The 22044-nt window shown below is 38.8% G+C and overlaps 1 protein-coding gene across 2 annotated transcripts; it reads right to left on the reverse strand.

The window, feature by feature from the left end:
* Positions 1-886: 886 nt before the first annotated feature.
* On the reverse strand, positions 887-20002 carry pcmtd2b (protein-L-isoaspartate (D-aspartate) O-methyltransferase domain containing 2b). Of its 2 annotated transcripts, none has more exons than XM_028452656.1 (7): positions 19828-20002; positions 14666-14826; positions 14442-14592; positions 11936-12038; positions 11687-11858; positions 2269-2392; positions 887-2186 (listed from the first exon to the last, which is right to left on the reverse strand). In XM_028452656.1, the coding sequence occupies exons 2-7, from the start codon at positions 14819-14821 to the stop codon at positions 1675-1677; spliced, it is 1218 nt and encodes a 405-aa protein (XP_028308457.1). In that variant the 5' UTR covers positions 14822-14826; positions 19828-20002; the 3' UTR covers positions 887-1674. The 2 variants fall into 2 exon arrangements, with proteins under 2 accessions (XP_028308457.1, XP_028308456.1); XM_028452655.1 differs by having other exon boundaries at positions 14666-14857; positions 19828-20000.
* Positions 20003-22044: the final 2042 nt, after the last annotated feature.

Consider the following 22044-nt stretch of genomic DNA (forward strand, 5'->3'; position numbering starts at 1 on the left):
CATGTGACTCTTGCTCTTACTCTTGAGCTGTGCAGTGAAGATGGTGCGCTAGCGCCCCCTCACACCCTGAGGTCAAAAGCTGAATAGGTTTCATTTCGGGGCCGTCCAGAAGTGAAATAAAATTAAAATAAACATTTTGAACTGACCAAATTACTCCAAAATGACAGATACACACACTCGGGGTATTTGGAACCCGTCGACCAAGTTTCAGGTCGAACTGGCAGCGCGCGCGCGCGCACACACGCACGCACGCACGCACACACACACACATTGAATTATTGTATAGATTATTGATGGGAGAAGCAAGATTTCAGAGTGTGAATTCAAACTTTGAAAAGATAAATTTACGAGGTTCACCATTCACTAACCAGGTCCAGGATTATTTTTATTAAGCTATTATTTTAATTAAATTTACAAATTTGAAGAAAGTGCACAAGATGGACAGGTCGATAAGTGAACTGGAGTAACGCCATCAGCTGAAACATTTTAAAAGTCAGGAAAAAAACTGAATTTTTAGCTTGTGTGCAGCATTAGCTTTAGCAGCTAACTCGGTCTTTCTGCCTCAGAGACTGATACTACGTTTATGCAAAAAATCTTTCAAGGAATCAAATGCTACAACGGGAAAAAATAATCAAAATCTCTGTCACACTTGCTTCCTACACAGTCAGTCATGGCGAGTTTATCCATTTTGACCTTTGACCTAATGCGGAAGTACTGAACCAGTGCGAGAGTGTGAAAAGGCTTATTCTGCCGCACTGTTGTTAGCATAGCCGTTAGCATCGGATGACAGTACACTTCCGGGTCACGTACTTTGGCCAATCGGTAATGGAGAAAACAGATAAAGGTCCTCGTTTTTTATTTTTTGCACGGAAGCAAAAGAGCTTGAATTTGAAAAACAAGGCATTTCTTCATTTTGGTTTTGGAAACAAATATCAAATAATAAGTGGGTTTTTTTTTCGTTTTTCGTGTTTTTGTTACATAATGAAAAACGAATGAACGAATGATACACAGATTGTAGACCTCTATATGAGTACCAACAAAGTTAGTAAGTTTAATCCTACTCCTTGTGACACACGCCGAGTTTCATGCTTAGAACTGTAACAAAAGGAGGAAATAAGTTGAAAGCCTGCCGTCCAGTCGGCTTGTTGCAAATGTTGACTGACGTGTGAGATCAACACTGAGTTATAACTGAAATATGACAAACATTCTGATCTAGTTTGGTTAAAATACATGTTTAAAGTTATTAATGCAGCTGAAAAACCTCGTCAACTCATTATCGCTTTGTTTTGACAAACATCTCACACAAAGTAATTACAGCCAATCAGCTTCAAGCCACACCCCTTTACGAATCCCCGCCCACTCTGTGAAGCTGCTACATGTTGGAGGATTCTTATTGGACCATCGACATGCAAACGTAAGTCATTGTGAGAGGAAACCAAATGAACATCGACACGTCACCGCCACTCACGTTAAACGACACAAACCTCAGAGAGTCTGACCCCGCCCACAGTAAGTCGTCTGCTAAGGTGGTAAAAAGTTCACCTCACTCGAACCCAGCGGTCCTTCTGTTAGTGAACGCACTGCCTCGTCCAATCGGCAGCAGTGCAGAAAGGGGCGGGGCTGGGGATCGGTGTTAATAGCGAGGAGGGTGCGGCCCGTGGCTCATGCCCCGCCTTATTTCTCGCGATAAAACAGCAGGTACATTTTGAGCAGCTCCGGCAGCGGCAGAGCAAGGATTCTCTCCCTCAGCATGTTCACCGTCGCCGCAGGTTGGAGCAGCTCGCCAGTTTCCTTCTCCTCCTCCTCCTGTTCTTCTTCTTCTTCCTCCTCCTCCACAGTCTCCTCGTCCTCCAGCGCTCCACGCCCTGCTCTGACCTCGCCCTCTTCCTGGTCCTCTCCCTGGTTGTTGTTGGAGTCCAGGGTAGCAGCGGTATGGGGGTTGATCCCGCCGCCGGCCACCACCTGCCGGGTCGCCAGCACCAGGGCTTTACAGTGGCGGCGGTGGATGCGTCGGCGTTTGAAGCGGGGGCCGTACTTGTGAAGCCCTGCGACGGCAAGGCCACGGCCTACACTGAAGGAGGAGCCTCGGCCGCGCAGCTGCCGTTCCCCTCCGTCGGTGCTCACTCGCAGTGTGTGGCGGATGCAGATGCGGGTGAGCTCCTGCAGTGTCCGCACTTCGTACTTGGCTGTGGGAGGAGAGAGGAAGAAAGGAAGAATGACTCATTCGTGCGATGTGGGGATTGCACACGGGACACACACTGGACTCACGCAGAGGGACAGCCCTGGCTCGGCCGTTGGCGCCGTGTTTAGGCAGCAGCAGAGGAGCGAAGGACACAGAGATGATTTTTTTGGTCTCCCAACTGTTCCCTCCTGTGCGAGTTACCTTGGTCAACTGCAGACAACCAATGAACCAATGAAACACAAGTTAAAGCTCATCACTGATGCTGCCTACATAACAGTGTTCTTATTGTTAATACTGTAGCAGGTGATGACACAATTAGCACCAAACAGAACCATGGATCAATTGCATTCATTTATTCACTGTAAACATTATGTTTCCTGCACTGCATTTTGGGATTTGGAGTCTGGTAGACTAGTGGTTCTCAACCTTCTAGCCTGCAACCCCCAAAATAAAGGTTTCAGAGACCGGGGACCCCCACTGTACCTGAAGGTGATTGAACACAGACATGAACATTTAAAAACGGTCATGTTGAGACAGGGCCATCTACAAGGGGATATAAGGGGAGAGCTTATCCATAAAGTTGGCAAAATGGTGGTCCATTGTTCTGTGACTGTGTCTGTGATAACCAGATTTATTTATGTATTTATTTATCTGAAAAATATCCACTGTTCCAGGAAGTCTATTATAATTTGTGCCATAGTAATGCTGTGCAATATAAATCATATTGCAATATAAAAACGTCGACGTGCGATATAACCCTCTATCCTTTATATCGCAAATTTAATGTGTGTGATCTAGTCCCACTAGTGGCTAAATTATCATGAAGTAGGCTAATCTACTCACCACAATGCTGCTACTTTTGCAGTAACATGTATACGTCACCCAGAGATACTAGTTTACCACACCGTTAGAGGAGCAAGCTGGTCCCGGTCAACGTAACTCAAACAGGTCCGCCTTGTGGAAGTCACCATCAGCTACTGAAGTCCCGAAGCAGGGGTTAACTAGCAACCACCGGCCGGGCCGTGCTCAAACATGAGTATTAAGTGTTTAGTTCAGCATGACAGAGATGCAGAAAATACAGTCTGGTTACAAACTGTGTCACTCCAGCCAATATGCCTGTTCGAAGCAAAATAACTGCTAACGTGTCTCACAAATTAAAGTGTTCATTCATCTCTCCAACAAAACCTCAACTATCTTTGATGAAGCTTGAGTAAAGTTCAGAACAGGTAGTTTAAAACGTTAGTGGCCATTAGTGTTGGTTTTTGTGCCCCCTGGTGGCATTTCCACAAACAAATTTACAAATCAGTATACTGTATGTAGCAAAAGTCATGAATATTCCTTCATTGAGAAGATTCTTAAAGGAGAAGTACCATTTAATTGGGTTTTTGTTTTTATTTTTTTTACATAAAATATATATAATGAAAAGTAATTTTCCATTCATTTAATTTTTTTTAAAAAGGAATACAATAATGGAATATATATAGTTTTCAGGATATAAATCTACCTGTGTAGGGAACAAAAGCACCTCAAGCGTAAATCTTCCCCCTTTTGCTAGCAGGAATGAACCAAGGAGCCTGTTTTTGTGTTATCATCGAACTGTTTACACACAACTGCCCCCGTAACTCTGAGATGCAGGACTAACCCCACTATGTGGTCTTTGAACTCAGTACCGGAGCCGCTAAGACTGAACCAGCTATGTGAAGTACTCAGTATGAACCCGTCTTTTACGACTCCCCTTCCGGCCAAACAAAACGACCGGAGAATCCAAGGACAGTTTTCCCTTATATTACCTCCCTGCGACATTTATGATCAAAAGAAGAACATCCCTCTTCTCCCCCTTTTTAAAATAGATACTGTGGGATGCTATAAGTTCAAAGAACGGTCCCAATGCCCTTTGACCCCCTATGGTGAGATGTCACAGGAGGACGCTTACCAGACCTTCACTGAGATGTCTCCTAGTGAAGAAAGGAGAACAAAGGAATTGTATTATGTTTGAAAAGTTAGAAATGAGAACAACGAGCATGTGTTTGACTGAAAAATTACAAATGAAAACATTGTTTTGGAATGATTTCTCCAGAAATTGGAATTACAAATATTGCCTGTTCAATCACACTCGTTTCATGTAAGACAATAACCAACAGAATGCTATTTTAAGGGGTTTATCATTTAAAAGTGCTTGAAATTACCAGAAAACATCACAAAAGTTAGTTTGAGGTATTTACTGCGACCATATAGTTAAGAGGAGGCATAACATGATTTTTGACATGTATGTTATGAGTAATTACAGGTAAAATGCATTAATTAGTTCCTAAGGTGATTCTAGGATATTTTCCAGTCATGCTTGGTATCAAACTCTTTCATTATAGATGATATTTCAAGATATGATGTTGAAAAGATGTTTTGAAATATGTGGAATTAATTATTAGGCATTCTTTTATGCTTAGAATCATCCCTTGTCGTTTGTCATCCGTCTTACACACACACACACACCCATATACACTTGAGACACACCCACAAGCTGAAAGCAGGGACATTGACCAATCACCGACATGATCACAGAATGATTCACCAAGACGCCTCCTCCAAAAGGCGTCGCCAAACTCCCTTTAAAAAAAGATGCGCGATCAGAAACTTCAGTTTTTGGACGCGGGCGTTCATGCTCACCCGTATTCCCTCAGGTTCCAGCTTTTCATTTATTTCATTTTATTTTTAGTGGAAACAGTTAGATTTTGGAAACCACAGCTGCTTGGTTCGGACGAATACAGCATCTAGTGACGTGCGTAACAGCCAAAAGGAAGCCCGGCCCGCGACCCACTGTGGTTAGCCAAGAGCCATTCTCTAAGCCAGCTGCGAAGGCCTAACCGCCCGGATCGGCTGAAGGGGCTAAATTCTGTGGAACCGAAACAGAACCAACGGTGGCACGTCCGGCTGTATCTCTTCAAACAGAACCTCCAGGTCCAACCCTGACACCAGCTTCAAGGTACAAGAATGAACTTTCATCAGCAACTTCATCCACAATAGATCACATACATATTTCCATAACTACAAACTTACACGCACTAACAACATGCTACACACAAAGTACATCTCATTCATGTTTGTTCGTCTCCCCTTTGTCCGTCCTCCTCTCCTTGTTATGAGCTCTCTTTATTTTATCCTTTGATTTTATGATCTTATTATTCGAATATGTATCCTGCATTTTATTCAATATTTAGTAGACTAGCATCCTCCTAGATTAGTGATTTCACTTTATTACATATAATCCTCACTTTTATTAGCCTAGAAATGCATTTTATCATGATTTAATTATCCCATTTCAATTGATATTTTGACTGTGTTAATTGTTGACTTTTGAATAAAAGGTTAAACATAATATTTGATTCCTCTGATTCATTAAAGCTGTGATGATGGTGTAGATGTCTGGTAGAATTCACTTTTCCCTGGTTTCACATTGATGAGTTTAGTCTAAAACTTAGACATATTTCTCCTGTTAAAAGGAGTGGCACCCCGCAAATTTGAAGTAATATTAATAATCATAATTAATATTCTTAGTTATATAACCCATTAATAATAACTCATCTCTGTTTCCTACACCTGTATCTAGGTGATATTGACAAAAAATTTATCTCAATATTTTTTTGTATTTATCACAATAAAAATCACGATAAATAAAAACTATAAATAAAAAAATTCACAACTTAGTGTAAACAGGTTCCTTACAAACACAAATAAATTTGAATACGTCAACACTAGACACATTTAAAAAGGCTGCAATAACTGCTGACTTAAACAGCTCATGAGCTGATATTTTATGGAATATATTTGTGCATGTGGATCACTATTAGTGTTATCGTATGTAATCAATTTATTTCCTCACTTGAAATAAAATTATTAAAAAAAAAAAAAAAATCACATTAAAAGCACTTCTATTAAGTTTTTATGGCTGATGAGATATAATGAAAAAATATTGCGTTTCACAAATTGGGATGAATGAATAGTGACATTAGTTTTTATGCTAATATTTATTTCACACAACGTGTGACATGTTTAGCTTTTATCCTTCCATACAAGTGTTAAATATGACCATAAACAAATTGGTGGCTCTCTGTGGCTTTATGACAGTAAGGCAAGTAGTTTTTATTTGGTCTATTATTTATATGGAGTGGTTAGCATTAGCACTTAGCTCAGTCTGTGTGTTAGCTTAGCATAGTTAGCTTTCATTGAGTTTCCAGTTCATAATTGTTGCTGCGGGTTCATCTCTGTCCCCGTGTTTGTGGAAATTTGGGTGGATCTGATGGAGGAATTTGAATCAGTTCACTTTGTTGGATGGTTGTCTGGTTTTAAAGAAGTAGCGGCCCATGATGTATCGCAGCATAGTAGCTTCTGGTAGCCGTGACGAACACACACACACAGACGGCGGTGTGTGCGGGGGGCGGTGGCAGTACACACAGGGCAGAGCTTCCGTAAACAACGTTCAGCTCCAGAGAATAATAAGTTGACAACAAACTGGGCAGTTTTGGCCTGTGGAATGCATCTTTTTTTGGACAAATTGCCCTTGACCCTCGCTAATTTCCGACATGGAAATTTATTGTTTATATCGAGGGATGACATATTCTTACCGGTGAGAATGTTTTTGACGATAAATCATAAACGATAAAATATCGCACATTCCTACCTGTATCATGCTAAAAATGTTTCCCCGTATCGCACAGCACTACGCCATAGTATATAGTCATCTTAAAGATGTAAATCCTTGTTTTAATCAGAAATAAATGGGTTGAAAATGACCAAAAATCATGGAAATTGTGGTGAAATGTGATTTTAAAAACCACAGAAATTGGTTAAAAGTTGCAAATTAGAGTGGACAAAAACAGACATAAAAAGTAGTAAAAAGGATTTAAAGACTCAATATTCGCTTAAAAGTGACAGAAATAAGGAAAGGGGATGGTTGGGGGGTTGGGGTAATGTCATTTAAAAAGTAGGAACAATTAGTTTAAACTGGTAAATGATGGGTATGACAAATCATGAATGTGGTTAAATTGGCCAAAATAAGCATACAATATGGTGAAAAGAGGTTAAATGTGACAAGAATGGGTTAATGCAAAACCTGTAAAAAAGGTCTTTAAATTTGATGTTCAAAAAACAGAGAAGGATTACTATTGGAACACATCATCAGTAGGGTAAAACTAAAAACTGTTCAAAAAATATTCTTAATTTCTTGAAGGTATCTGGAGACCCCCTGCCAGTGTTTCACAACTCCAAATGGGGTCCTGACCCCAAGGTTGCAAACACCTGCCGTAGACGAATGCATAGAAGTCTTTACTGTGATTTCTTACATACTCGTGCAGTGTCCGTAGGAAGTATGTCTTGCTATAAAAGTGGGATGTTAAGTAGCTTTTTCATGGATGGTTTACATGGGAGCTTTACTTCCTCTTTAATTCAGAATAAAAATTAAATCCTCTTTAAACTGACCATGTAAACACTTAATTCCTAATGGAAATTTAATTCTGAATTAAACACACACAAACATACACTGAGGACACGCAGGCTGACAGGATGTTCTGCATAGAAAATCCATCTCCAGATACTGTAAGCATACACACAACTTACCAGGGAAAAATTGAGAACTAAGTAACTCCGTAAGTTGATCATTTAAACCGTAAAAACGATGCTGTTAATGATAAGTGCTGTAAACATAAGGCCGGAAAAGAAGTGATCAGCCTTCTCTCTCTCCTGTCACCGACCCGGCACACACGGCTAGGGCCCTATAAAATCCGTGTTAAGGGACGGAATCACGGAATCAACCAATGAAAACGTTTAAACGCGGAAATGTATGGCGAGTGTATAGTGCCACGGCTAACCCTAACCTACCGAAGGAGAAACGTAAAATATTTGTTATTTGATTCCTATTCAAGACACTTTGCTAAAAAACAACTGTACATTGTAAATATAGGCTTCAAAGTTTCTTTTTGTTGGGATCTTTTTTTCTTACTATGGACTTTGGATTTTAAGCACACTAACATGGCTTTGTTAATTTTTTATTTACATTATTAATTGTGTCTAAAAATGTCCTGCTTTCAAAATTGCAAAATTTAAAAGTCCATGTCCAAGTTTAACAATGTTTCCGTATTGCAGATCTTAGCCACTAGATAATTAATGATTGTTGTAGTTACAAACAGTGTTGGAAGAAGTAGGCTTCTTAAATCAAAACTCTTAATATCACAATGCAATCATATATATATATATAATTACAACAATGACAACAGTAACGAATGCAGGTATTGCGTTAACTTTTTAGCAGCCGCCTTTATCAATAGGATAAATGTATTAATTTTATTATTGTTTATATTACCGAGTCTATATGCAGGTGAGCTTTTGTATTTTTTTCTTTAAATTAGTTACGCTAACGCGGTTAGCAGTTGACACTCAGGTTATTTGTGTCTAAATGAAGATGCAATGAGGATTTAGTGTTTCTATTGATCAGTCCGATCAGGGAGGATTCAGTAACTGGTGGAGGCTACAAGTTCTGAGCTTAATGATGTGGAGAGAGAAGTCATCCTGGAGGCGTTTACATTCTCTATTATCAAAGACATATAGCCTGACCGACAAGGAGATGTGAATGAGAAATGGAGGACAACTGTTGAATTTAAAATAAAAAGGCAATAGAATTACATTTTGTTGTTTTGTGTCTTCATTACTTATTTAAACAACACCTGATACCCATCTAATAATTTATTTTCATTATACTATGAAGAACACAGGTAAAATTTAAAATCCAGTTTTAACTTAGGGTGACTGTTAGAACTGATTATCATTCATGGTTTCTTTTTGTGTGTAATACTATAAATAAATATCTTTACACTCAATAGCTCTTATTAAACCATCATAAAATATATCCAGGTCAAGCTGCCATTTTCAGGACAAGGAACATCTGATTTCAACTTAATCTTAATCTAACAACACTTGACATCAAGGATTAGCCAAATCAGTTTCAGAAGCATCTTATAATATCTAAACAATAACAGTGACACAACCATATACGCAAGCAGACCCCAATCAGATGTAAATAACTAGGACAGTAAAGATTAACAAAAAAGTCAGTCTGACCGGAATGCACAAAAAACCAAATCATTGAAGAATAATTATACTTTAAATATTAAACCTAATACACATCAAATAACTCATTCATATGCCTAAATTAGGGCTGCAACTAACGACTATTTTAATAGTCGACTTGATTATTGAAACGATTTATCGACTAATCGGATAACAAATCGTACATTTATTTGCTTTATGTTGCTGCAGTCTCATAAATAAATAAAACAATTCCCAACTTAGTGTAAACAGGTTCCTTACAAACACAAATTAAATTGAATACATCAACACTAGAATCTGCTTCAGTAATAGCATTTACACAATAACAAGTTTGTGTATATGGTTATTGTATATAATTTATTTATTTCCTCATTTATAATGAAATTATTTTGTAAAAAAAAATAAATAAAAAGCACATGAAAAGCAAAAATAACTACATTAGTGTTTTTACTGTTTAATATAAACCACTGCTGCTGAATCTAGTTTAGTTTATATCTAATGAATTACATAAAGTTATGGTTGATAAATGTCTCTCTGATTACTATAATTAAACCAGATCAAGCTTGATGATTTTTTTATTCAGTATATTTAGGTGTAATAATCACATTAGTTAGTTACTGTCTAATGGGACCAGCTATGTCTGTGAACACGTGAAATATAATTAAATATATTGCGTTTCACAAGCTACCGACGGCATAAGAACGTCAGCAACATGGCGGTGTAAGTGTGGCGCACTGGCGACGACGGAGTAAAGTCAGCCAGTTCAGACGTTGATTTCACACGACAGTCTCCTGCGGTAGGTTAGCAGTGGCACTATCCACTCACCATAGAAATGGACAGAATCGGCATGAAACGCCGTCACCGTGGGGCAAGGAACGTTTTTTTATGGGGAAATGTTTCCTGGGATTGCTTATTAGGTGCACTGCCCTCCCCCCTGAAAGGTTCATCCATTTTTCGTGTAGCGCAGTGTGCTCCGTGAAAATGTGAACAACTTTAATCATCTTCACCTGCTCAGTGTTTGAAATGTTATGTCTGGCTCACTAAGAATAACTCAGTCCGTGTTGTCTTTTAGTTATTTTAATTCCAGCCTTTTGTCCGAGCCTCGTAGGTACACATTCACAGTCAGCAAGCTACCTCAAGTACAACCGTTTCAGTGGGAACTTCCAGTTTACAAAATAAAAGTCCATTGAAGCAACGTTATAAGAATGTTATATTCAAACAATATCTCATCAGAGCTACAGAAGATAGGATAATTTAAATTAGGTGAATTTAAACTAATCAAAACATAACCATTGAACCTGCATATATGCAGTAAACCATTGATCCCTGAGAGGAGGGCGCCCCATCCCGAGAAATTCCACCAACGATTAACCCTCAACTTTCACACAAACTCCCCCGCAGCTGTGTGATTACATAGCACGAGATTTTGAATGAGATTATGAGCAAAATTTGACACATTATTTTGTTTGCTTCACTTGCTAAACATAGCATGAAAATGTGTGATATTGTTCCAAAACGTGAAGATGAGGCATTGCTGTGGCATGTCGGGACCTGACACGAGAGGGATTGCACGACCTCGAGTGTGATATTGCTTTAATACAGTTCTACAAGCAGATTGTATTAGTTAACAGTAATAAGTGACAAAAGAATACTATTTGTTTGTTTATTTAATCATTTGGCTCCATCAATTGTTCCACAAGTGGAGAATACAAAGGCTCCGTTCACACTGCAGGCAAATGATCCAAATCCGATCTTTTAGCCTGGATGTGACTTGTATCCGATCTGTTAAAGACAGTCTGAACAGCACAATTACAATTTTTACAAATCCGACCCAGGTGACTTTCATATTTGATCCTAAATCAGATTTTTTGTAATGCGACTGCAGTCTGGACAGCCGAGGTTCTTTCTATCCGACCCCTACGTCATCACCATGCAAAAACGTAATAATTCTAATAATTAATAATAATCAATTGTTCCTTATCCCACCACTGTTGACTAACTCTACAACGGACTGTTTGGATGCAAAGATGTAGGAGGCATTATGCTGAAAACAGCTAGAGCGATAAACCAGGCTCTTCTTAATCCTAATGCTGTTGTTACTCTATATCGACACTCTTGGAATGTCTGCTGTCCAATCAAATTACTTGGTCGGAACTAACTGTTGTATTGAGAGATTTAAAAAAACAGTTCAGATTGAAAAAAAGACAACAATAACATTCAGTTAGCGACTTATAGTCAGGTGCAACTTAATTGTTTTTTTTAATGAAAATTGTGAATTGTTCGGGGAAAGGGACATAAACTCCAGAAATGAAAGTAATAGAGCATTAAAGATGAGAGTTCACTGCTCTGTGATGGTTTTCTAATCAGAGTGATCAAATCAAAGCTAAGTAATGAAGGAATGACACAAACCTTTTCCTCCAGCGGCATCACCAGAATGCCTCCCACTTTCAGTAGGTTCTTCATGTAATCTTCGTGCTCTTTCTGCACGCCGGCGCCACAGTACACCCGGTCATACTGCCGGCTCTCCGGAGGAATCTCCAGACAGTTCCCCACCACAAAGGACGGCTCACAGAACTCAAACCTACAAATAGACGTACGTGCAGTTTGTTAGTTACAGACACTGGTTTGAACAAAGCGGAGCTGGTTTCGAAGACCTACTTGTCAAAACTGTCACTGGTTTTAATGAAGGAGTCAAGTTTCTGGTAGGCGTACTCGATCACGTCTGCGTGCAGCTCGATCCCGTGGTTGACTCCAAATGGCCCTGGAATCACAGCCGAGCCTATTTAGTTTAAAACATGTCAATAATTCACTTAGAATATCCAAGGGGCAAAAAGTGTCAACTCCAGGATGACTAACTTAAGGGAATATTTTTGTTCAAAAATATTAATGTAATTTGAGGAATTATTTTTGGACAAATTGAAGGTTTTTTTTTTTTTGTAAATATAACTTTTAAGTGTATATAAACCCCAAACTTTTTTCGGCTGAAAACAAATGAATTTGGTTTGAAGTTATGCTATTGATTGATTGATTCTAATCCAACTCTTGACATTTTAGTCGAAGTATTTCCATTTGTTATTTTTTGACTGCCCTCTATGGGTTTGAAACCTGTTATTACAATCAAAGGTTTCTATTGATAGAGAATGGAGGTTTGTTGTTTTAGATTTAATTTTAGTAAGTCTTTTGGACTTTTTTCAGTGTCTAGCAGTGTTGTGCTAGTTACTGAAAAAAGTAACTAGTTACTGTTACTAGTTACTTCATTCACAAAGTGACTCAGAAACTATTTTGATTACTTACACCAAAAAGTAATATGTTACTGGAAAAAGTAACTTGAGTTACTTGGAATGAAAGAATGTATTTTTTTTTTTTTTGGGGGGGGGGGGGGGGGGGGTAATTTGTGTCCATACAGCTTCACATCAGTGCTGTAATAATATAATAATCCACTGTTGATCAACTGTGCCCCTGTATTAACATTGTTTTGGATAAAAGCCTCTGATAAATGAATTGTTACTGTATCCAACCCGACAGTTTCTAATCATTTACATTCACAGTACTAAACTCTTCTCACCATTCTGACTGAAACACTAAGTATTTTTTCAATACCAGTTTATTGAGACCAGCAGAAACTGAAAATGTTACAAGGAATTGTGAAATAAATAAAACACAAAACAACCTGAATATTATTTAAAATCAAAGATAAAAAATTAAAGTGGCTTAGTAATAAAACGGCTGTGTTTAGCCTTAGAATGTTCCCTTACAGCTTAAGTACAAAAAACTAGCATAATGTTCACATAAACACAAAAAACCTTCTAAAATAAATAAATGAAAGCAATCTGAATAACATTCGGAATAAATTTTGACCAACTCTGCTTTACACAAACTGCTATAAAACACCCATAAATGATGTGCATACAAAGTACAAAACAGTTGCTCCAAAATTAAAACAGTAATTTTTCAGCCTTAGCTCAGTAATGTAAAGTAAGCTGTGCGGATTCCAGGGGCACATTCTGCTGTTGAAAATGCTTATAAAATAATTGTGGAAAAACTCATTCACAGCATTTTTCTCAGCTACACAATGCTAAACATATCAGGCTAACGAGCTGCTGTTAGCAGTGACTCAGCAGTAGTGACCGGCTACTTATTTACAACAACATACCGTGCTATAGCTTTTCTGACCTGTCCCTGGATAATAGCCACAGTCTGTTAAAATCCAGCCGCTGTTGTTTCGATGCAGAGGCTTCCATCACTTCCATTGATGCATGTATTTTTTGGAGACAGATGAGTAAAATAATACATGTATTTCTACTCTGAGAAGCTCGTCCTGCTCTCGTAATGACTCGTCATGATTGGCGCACGTGATGTAAACAGACACGCTGACAATGCTGCTTCTTCTTCTGTTTTACCGTGGTTGGCACGGCGTCCCGCAAAAATATGTAGCGCCACTGTAAACAGGAAGTACACCGCAGCTATCAAAGAAGTAGCAGACAAACGCACCATATTGTAACGGTAACTGCGTTATTTCTTTAAAAAATATTGCATTACAGTACTAGTTACTGTCAAAAGTAACGTTGGGGTGGCCTAACACTGGTGTCTAGTATTAGTCAACTTAATGACATTAACTTTTTACTCGACTACATCTGTCACAGATATAGTCGACTAAAACATAGACTACAGGATAAGCATATGCATTTTATTTATTATTATTTCAAAGATATAATCAGCTTTTATTAACCTAATATGGGATGGGATTAATGTTCGTAAATACAAAGGTGATGAAATTATAGTTTTGTTTAATTAGTTGACAAAAATATCAATATATTCTGATATAGTTTTATTTCACGTGTATTTTTAAAAATAAGTCATATTCTAGTTATTGTCATTTAAAAAAACATAAACTTGAAAACTATGACAAAAATTTGTGCTTAGCGCGCCATCTTTGCATACTTTTTCGGGACTCCAAATCCAACAATGCAAAGTGTGAAAGTCAACAAACCTGATGGATAATGCAATTTCAACCAACATTTGTTTGTGGCTAAATTTCCAGTCCAGCTCATCGTCAAAAAAGCCAAACCAACTCATTCAAGCTTGAAACAAGTTGAAAAGACATTAATGATCAGAGTTTGAAAGTAGAGGTGGTTTTGTTTGGGTGTGATAATCCAGTACGTACCCAGTATGAGGCCAATCATGGTGCTGAGGTAGCCCGTCCCACTGCCAAGGTTCAGAAAGGACAGACCAGGGTGGAGGTCCAGCGCCTCCATCACCTCAGAGTAGATACAAGGAGCTGACAGGTGGATGTTTCCGTGTCGCCACGCCAAGTCCTAAGGAGAAGGACAGCCGTGCCTGTTAGCACGTTTGCAGGGTCCTCGTCAGTCAGGCTGTCCCTGTGCTCACCTTGTAAGCATTGTCCCTGTATTCATCCAGGTAGTAGTCAGCGCGGTCGATGGCTCGAAAGGCTCGCTCCACCAGGTCAGAGCGGATGTAGTAGGCTTCCTTCAGATTGTCCACCAAGTCATCGTTGTCCTCACCAGCGCTCACAGCTCCGCCCATTCTGACTGTGAGGAACCCGCAGATACAAGGCGTAGTCTATCTCAGAGAGAAGGACACCAGCAACATTCCTGCTTCTTAATCATTTTGTTCTACTTTTTGTTTTCTTTATTATCAAGTGTTCACTGAAAGAATCTTACAACAGATTATTGAGATCTACTTGTAGTAAAGACTGAAGTGAAAGATGAAGACACCTCATAATGAGTGAATGTTTGCTCTTCTCAAGATTAGAAATAAAAACGTTTCACTCTAATCTGTAAATAAATACACAACGCTACACAAATAGATAAAGGCTGATCCAAGCGTTTCAAAAATAAGCCAATGAACTAAAATAGTTATATTTAAAATTAAAATGACAAGAATTAAAGACGACATACATTTACCACAGGACAGAAAAAGGTCAATTTATCATAATGAATAAAGACCAACTGAGGTGTATTCCAGAAAACAGGTTCAACAAACCCTGAGTCTATCCATAAACTCTGGGTCAACATACCCCGCGATGGGAAACTCTGGGTATCTGATTCCATTAAAGCTGGTATGAAGTGGGTCAATGAACCCTGAGTATGTAAACCTTGGGTTACTTACATGCACGCACGCGATAAAGAGCCATCATCAATGGATCAGAGATTTAATCGAGCTGCCATGGCAACCAAACGGAAAATAGTGATTTACTCACCGTAATGGGTGAAAAAAGCCGGTGTTTGATGAATATGAGCCTGTTCTAAAGGTGCGTTCAGTCTTCAGTGACTATAGTGGCTTAAATCACCCGTAATTAGTCACACTTTTTGGTCGCTTCATCACTTTATAGCTTCAGTGACGTGACGAGCGGTGAATAATATGAATAAAATGCGTCTGAGGAGACGTGTCAGCTGCATAGGATGGCTACATAGAGAGCCCTCCTGCTACACTGGATATAAAGACAGTAAATGCCACTTGATATTGCATCATTTATATTGGTTTTTTATGTAATATTGTCGCCAGTCATCTCAACGTCCTAAACAATGTCATAAAAAAACACTGAAGGGGGACGCGAACCCGCAACTCGTCACTTTCAAGCGCAGCGTCACAGTTCACTGCGCCATCATAACATCAAAGACACATCATCTACAGATTTAACTGTATAACAATATAAAACAACAATTGAGCCTTAAAAGTGGAATTATTTAAATTGTCATCTCCTCCTTTATATTCTCCACAGGTTTGTATTCAGAGAACTTTATTACAGACGTCAGTAGATGTTTTAATGCAGATCAACCTCTCAGTGTGTTTTACTTAATGATCTGTATCCACAATGTTATAAAGAAAATTACGGTTAGCACACAAAAAAACTAAACGTAAAGCAACACATTAGTAATGATGTGAACACGTCTGTGGTGTGTGATGTTACTAATGTGTTTCAGAGAAAAGTGTTAAGGTTTATAAAAGCGTTAAGAAACGGTGTTCTGGTGGGCGGAGCCAGGCAGAAACCCAGGGTTTCTTTGATAAAACCTGTCAGCGACCAGGTTTAGTTCACGGACAATGTTGCCCAGGTAACATACTCAGAGAAGAACATACCTCGCTTTTTGGAATGGGATACTCAGAGTTTCCCTCATTTGAGCCTGAACATACTCAGAGTTTGAACATAACCCGCTTTATGGAATACCCCTCAGCACACATCCATCTCATAATAGGGCACACTCACACTCAAATTACTTTAAAAACACACCAAACAATAGAAACACAAAAATGTACTCCAAAAATACCAGCAAAACACAAAATGACTCTAAACATACGAAAACAGAAAACTACACAGCAAAAATCATGATATTAACTTAAAAACACACAAAAGTACAATTAAATGATGAGAAAATATACAAAACACACACAAAATGGTAACAAAAAACACAGACAAAAATAAAGAACTATATTAACCCAAAACACACAAAATGACTCCAAAAACAGTAGTAAACGCATGACACTAAACACACTAAAAACACACAAACGTATAATAAAAGATGAGAAAATATTATATTGGTAATCTATTGTGCTTGCCTTTTACAAAGTAATTCTGCGTGTTCAGGACTCTCCAGTTTCTTGACGGTTTTAGACGGAACAGACTAACACCACTGTCTTTTTTAGACCGACTGTTGCAGTTAATTATGACACAATAAGGCGTTTTTTCGCAACTCATTTTGCAATACATTATACATGTACATATATTATACATTAACACAGCAGCAATGGTGTTTTGCTCCAATATGGTGAATGACGGTCCCGCACAAATTGGTGAAGTCACATGAAAACTCTCTATATTAACTCGAAAAAACACACAAAAGTATAATAAAACGACAAGGAAAATATAAAAAACAAAGAAATGACTCTAAAACACACACAAAAAAAATAAAGAGAGTAACAATAATACACAAAATGGCAACCAAAATAAACAAAACAAAGACAAACGCACTAAAATATACAAAACAACTCCAAAAACACAGAAAGCCTTTGTTGTTTTCCTGTGTTGATGCTCTGAGGGGTATTACGGAGTATGTTCAAGCTCAAATGAGGTAAACTGAATATCCCATTCCTGAAGGCGAGGTATGTTCTTCTCTGAGTATGTCACCATGGTAACATTCTCCGTTACCTGAACCAGCTTGCTGGCAGGTTTTGTCTAAGAAACCCTGGGTTTCTACCTGGCTCCGCCCACCTCAACACCACTTTTCAAGGAACACTTTAATTTACCTTGACACTTCTCTGACACACATTAGTAACATCACACACCACAGATGTGCTCACATCATTATAAATGCGCTGCTTTACGTTTTTTTCTGCAAAAGGTAGCTTTCTTTATAACATTGAGGGAAAGACACTGAGAGATTAATCTGCATTAAAACACCTACTGACGTCTTTTGTAAATGTAAAGGGGAAAATTTAAGACACGATACTGACTCACATATGGAGGTGCGTTTGAGAGCATCGGGCTGGGGGTTCGAATCCAAGCCATCATTTTAGGATGTCCAGACGACTCTGGCGACTACATTACAATAAAAATCAATACAAATGATGTGATGTCAAGCGGCCGTTGCTGTCTTTATACCCACTGTAGTGGGAGGGCTGAACCCCTTCTTAATGGGCTCAAAAGAAAGTGGAATACTCCTTGAATACACCTTTTAAATTAAATTACATTTTGAGTGAACTCATCCTTTAGAAACTCCGTAAGTTGAGCATTTAAATGGTAAGTTCAAGTGGAGCTGTCTATGCAAAGTGCTGCAATCCTACTGCTGTAGAAGATCAGCCCTCTCAGTGCAGCAGCCCTCTCGGCAAAGCAGCCCCGGCTCCACAGACACATTTTATTCATATTATTCATCGTCATGTCACTGGTGCGATGAAGTGACCAAAAAGCGTGACTAATCATGGGGGATTTAAGCGACCATAGTCGCTGAAGTAGCGCTCTGTGTGAACACATCTTATTTCACTAGGGGTGTGGGAAAAAAAAATCGATTTCACGATATATCGTGATTTTTTTGGGTGCCAATTTTAAATCAATTTTTTTATTTTATAATATATTTTTTATTTATTAATATATAGATTTTTTACATTTAATCAATATATTTGTGTCTTTGTGCAATACTTCAGTGGCATTTACAATGCTTTCAATCTATTGCAATGATTCTTTGATGCATTTGATTTTATGATGGTAGTGTGTAATGCCTGCAATATTTATGTATGCACAGACATTTTATTTCCATATAATCTACTCAGATCAGTGCTTAAACTGATACAATAGGATCAATTATATTTTTTTTCTTATTTTTGGGCATCGTCAGTCACTCTGGGTTCTTTGTCCTTAATGTTCTCACTTACAGTTGTAACAATGCCATCATTATGTTGCAATGGTTACTTTGAGACTTCTACACAGTAGTTTCAGTGAAAAGAAACTTCTTCCACTTTATTTTAAGATGGCAGTGTGTAACACTGCATTTTCTTTTTTTCAGTGAAGACGTGCAAAACACGAATAATAAATAGGATGTTTTGAAGCAAATAGTTTTGACTCAATTTGTCCTCTGAATGATCAATATCTTCTGATGAACATATACAGCAACTTGATTTTTCATCTCTACATTTCATTTTGATATTAACTGGGTAGAATATCCCGATATATCGCAATAATATATCGTGACCCAAGTATCGCAATACGTATTGTATTGCAACATCCTTGCCATTACTCTCCCCTATAATTCACCCATTGGGATGAAATAAATCGCTCTCTTCCGGGTGGTTGCCATGGTAGTTAGTGTGATCTTTGCTCAATTGATGATGGGTTTTTAATCGCACTTGTGCTTGTAAGTAACCCAAAGTATACATACTCAGGGTTGATTGACCCACTTCACCAGCTGTAATGGAATCAGATACCCAGAGTTTCCCATCGTGGGGTATGTTGACCCAGAGTTTATGAATACTCAGGGTTTGTTGAACCTGTTTTCTGGAATACATGTCATTGATGTAATTGTTGACATGAATGTTGATCATGTGAGCCTCAGATCAAAAACAATCACGTTTGTTGCCCTGCTGTGTTAAAACTAATCCCTGGCTGTTGTGGAACATTTGGCAACAGTGATTAAGGTGTGACACAAATCACAGAGCTGAAGCCAAACGGAGCTTGTAGATGTAGACGTTGTTTTATCTGATTGGTGCAGTTAGCACGTGCGAGCTCACCAGACGGGGACGCTGTCGCTACATTTCAGCTGAACAGTTACAGGCTACGCTCACTTCCTGTTGGTTAAACATCACACCATAAGCTTAGCTCAGTGTTAAACACAGCTACACCGTTAACTTAAAAAGTATCTCAATTATAGTTTAATATATTCAAATACACGGAGCGGTTCCGACGTGTGAGATTTCACACCAACAGATCCTGCGACACTCCAGGATCATGTTTCTAAGAAAACCTGCAAACGGCCTCATATAACCCGTCTGATCCCACACAAACAACAGCAACAGCAATTCCACCTCGGCCGAGCGGAGCTCACCCGTAGATAGCTGCTGTCCTGTCCGCCTCAGAGCTGCTCAGCCTTCAGCCGTCTTCTCCAACACTCACACACGCACGCACTACGCACACTGCTGCCCGATGTAAACATTCAGGCAGCTGACGCTCTGACGTCACACGTACAGCACGCAAGACGCTTGGACTACTTTCTGTACGCCGCGGAGCGATACCATCAGACACAGAAACGCCACGACCAGGGTCGATACATTGAGTTCACGATGCGATATGATAGACACTAAAGGACTCACGATACCAATACGATATTTTGGTAAGGACAAAAGACAAGTAAATACATAAATATTCAAGGTTTTTTATAAGTCTTTTCATACTCTGGAACTGCGCAAAAATGCGCATGTTTATATTATTAATATTACACATATTCAGACTCGAGGAGGTGTCTCGGGTTTTCCGCACACACACACAAGTGTAGCTCGTAAATTAACCTTTTCAAAGTGTTCTCAATAGAACCAGGCTTTTGGTTTAAACCTGGTTCAGCTAAGCCGTCAGTGACTACGCTAACTTTTACCATTTCATCAAACTCTTCTCAGCTTCAACCTCCGCGGTTGAGCCGAGCCAGCTGACAGTGTTTAGCTTAAGTGAATGTCGTCATAAGACCCACGAGATCGATCACAGATTTAGTGATTAGAGTGATGGCGCATGCGCTACAGCTTTTAGGATGAGAAGCCAATTGGAACCAATGCTGAGACCAACAGGACGTGACGTCATCTGTTACTGAGCAGTGAAAATAAATGACGGTCACATTAGTTAAAAAAAATAAAAAGACCGACTGTGGTTTGAACGTTTTAAAAGTAGTAAAGGGTTAAAGAAGATGTTATTTAGTCACTTTATCATAGCAAACAACTGAAACATGTGATCACACACTGATCGTGTGCGTTTGATAAGTCAGCGTTTAATAAAAGAGATGATGGAACTCACAATTAAATAATATGTAATTTATGAGACTTGTGGGTGTTTGATGAATAGTTTGTTGAACTCAGCACTAAATGAACAGCGGGACGATCCAATAATGTAGATGCTTCAGGTGCAGGTGAGCTGTACACGGTAGGTGTGTGCACTGCGCGCACATCCTGAAAAGCAATAGTGTATCTTTGTCATTGGGAACCTTAGTGCTCTGCCCTGTGACTGTTCCTGGAGCCCCTCCCTCTCTGTATATCCACAGCTTTTTCATTATTAATTTCTAATCAATGAAAGGACACATTTATGCCGTGCTGTAAATGGAGGTGATGGATACGAACGTATCCTTAAATATTATCAGGGGTGTTTCTAGACCCCCTGGGGGCCCAAGGTAAGAAGGACTATGGGGCCTCCAGGCCCCAGAATGATGATGAATGAAGTCCAGGACGACGGATCAGTAAAGAAATACTTCATATCTTAACTAAATGCAAACTTTACACACAATATGTACAGTAAATGCCAGAAAAACAAACAGCTTTCTGAGCTTTGGGGAAGTCCATGTCTGTTATTTGGAGTGGTTCTTTTCTCACAATTTGACACAGAGCATTGTCATCGATTGCTTTTGGCCACAACGGAGGATCATCTGATATTATGTGATTTACTATTATTTGAGTACCTTCTGTTCTGGTGATGTGGTGTCACTGGGTTGGTGAGGAGGTGGTGATGGAATGCTGTGCTGCTGCTGCTGCATGAAGGTGCCATCATGTCCTACTCTTCTTCTTCAAGACCCCCCTCATGATCTGAGATTGATATTGCTCGAACAAAAATAGTATAAAAAGCAATTGTTTAAGACAAATATTTGTGTGGTCATAATAAATCAGATAAATCCCATGATATATTTTAAACTTTAAAATGTATTTTAAAAAGTTCAACTAAATAAGTTCCTACTTTCATGTAGAGAGGTTGTTGCTGCTGCTGCTGATGTTGGTGTTGTTCTGGTGGTGGTGGTCCAAAAAACTTCAACAAAGCACCTCGAGAAAGAGAAAAAAGAAAAGAGCACAATGTATTTGGTTGGCTTGCATAAAGTAAAGTAAAGAATTGCTACACAAACACTAAACATTTGAGATATGTATGGAATAATTAATGAACAATAATTTGCAGTAACAACTTTAATGCTTCATGTTAACATTTTATTTAATGTAACATTTAGGCTATAGCAGAACATTTATGAATGCATCAGTTTTACCATTTGACAACACTTTATTCTGGGAGAAAATATAACTGG

The sequence above is a fragment of the Gouania willdenowi genome, chromosome 7, assembly GCF_900634775.1.
Source record: "Gouania willdenowi chromosome 7, fGouWil2.1, whole genome shotgun sequence".
NCBI classification, from domain to species: domain Eukaryota; kingdom Metazoa; phylum Chordata; class Actinopteri; order Blenniiformes; family Gobiesocidae; genus Gouania; species Gouania willdenowi.

Coding starts and splice junctions, on each gene's coding strand:
- pcmtd2b (XM_028452656.1), bottom strand. CDS start 14,821: ATGGGCGGAGCTGTGAGCGCTGGTGAGGACAACGATGACTTGGTGGAC. Junction 12,039..14,441: donor CATGATTGGCCTCATACTGG/GTACGTACTGGA, acceptor CTGTGATTCCAG/GGCCATTTGGAGTCAACCAC. Junction 2,187..2,268: donor AGCCAGGGCTGTCCCTCTGC/GTGAGTCCAGTG, acceptor CTCCTCCCACAG/CCAAGTACGAAGTGCGGACA.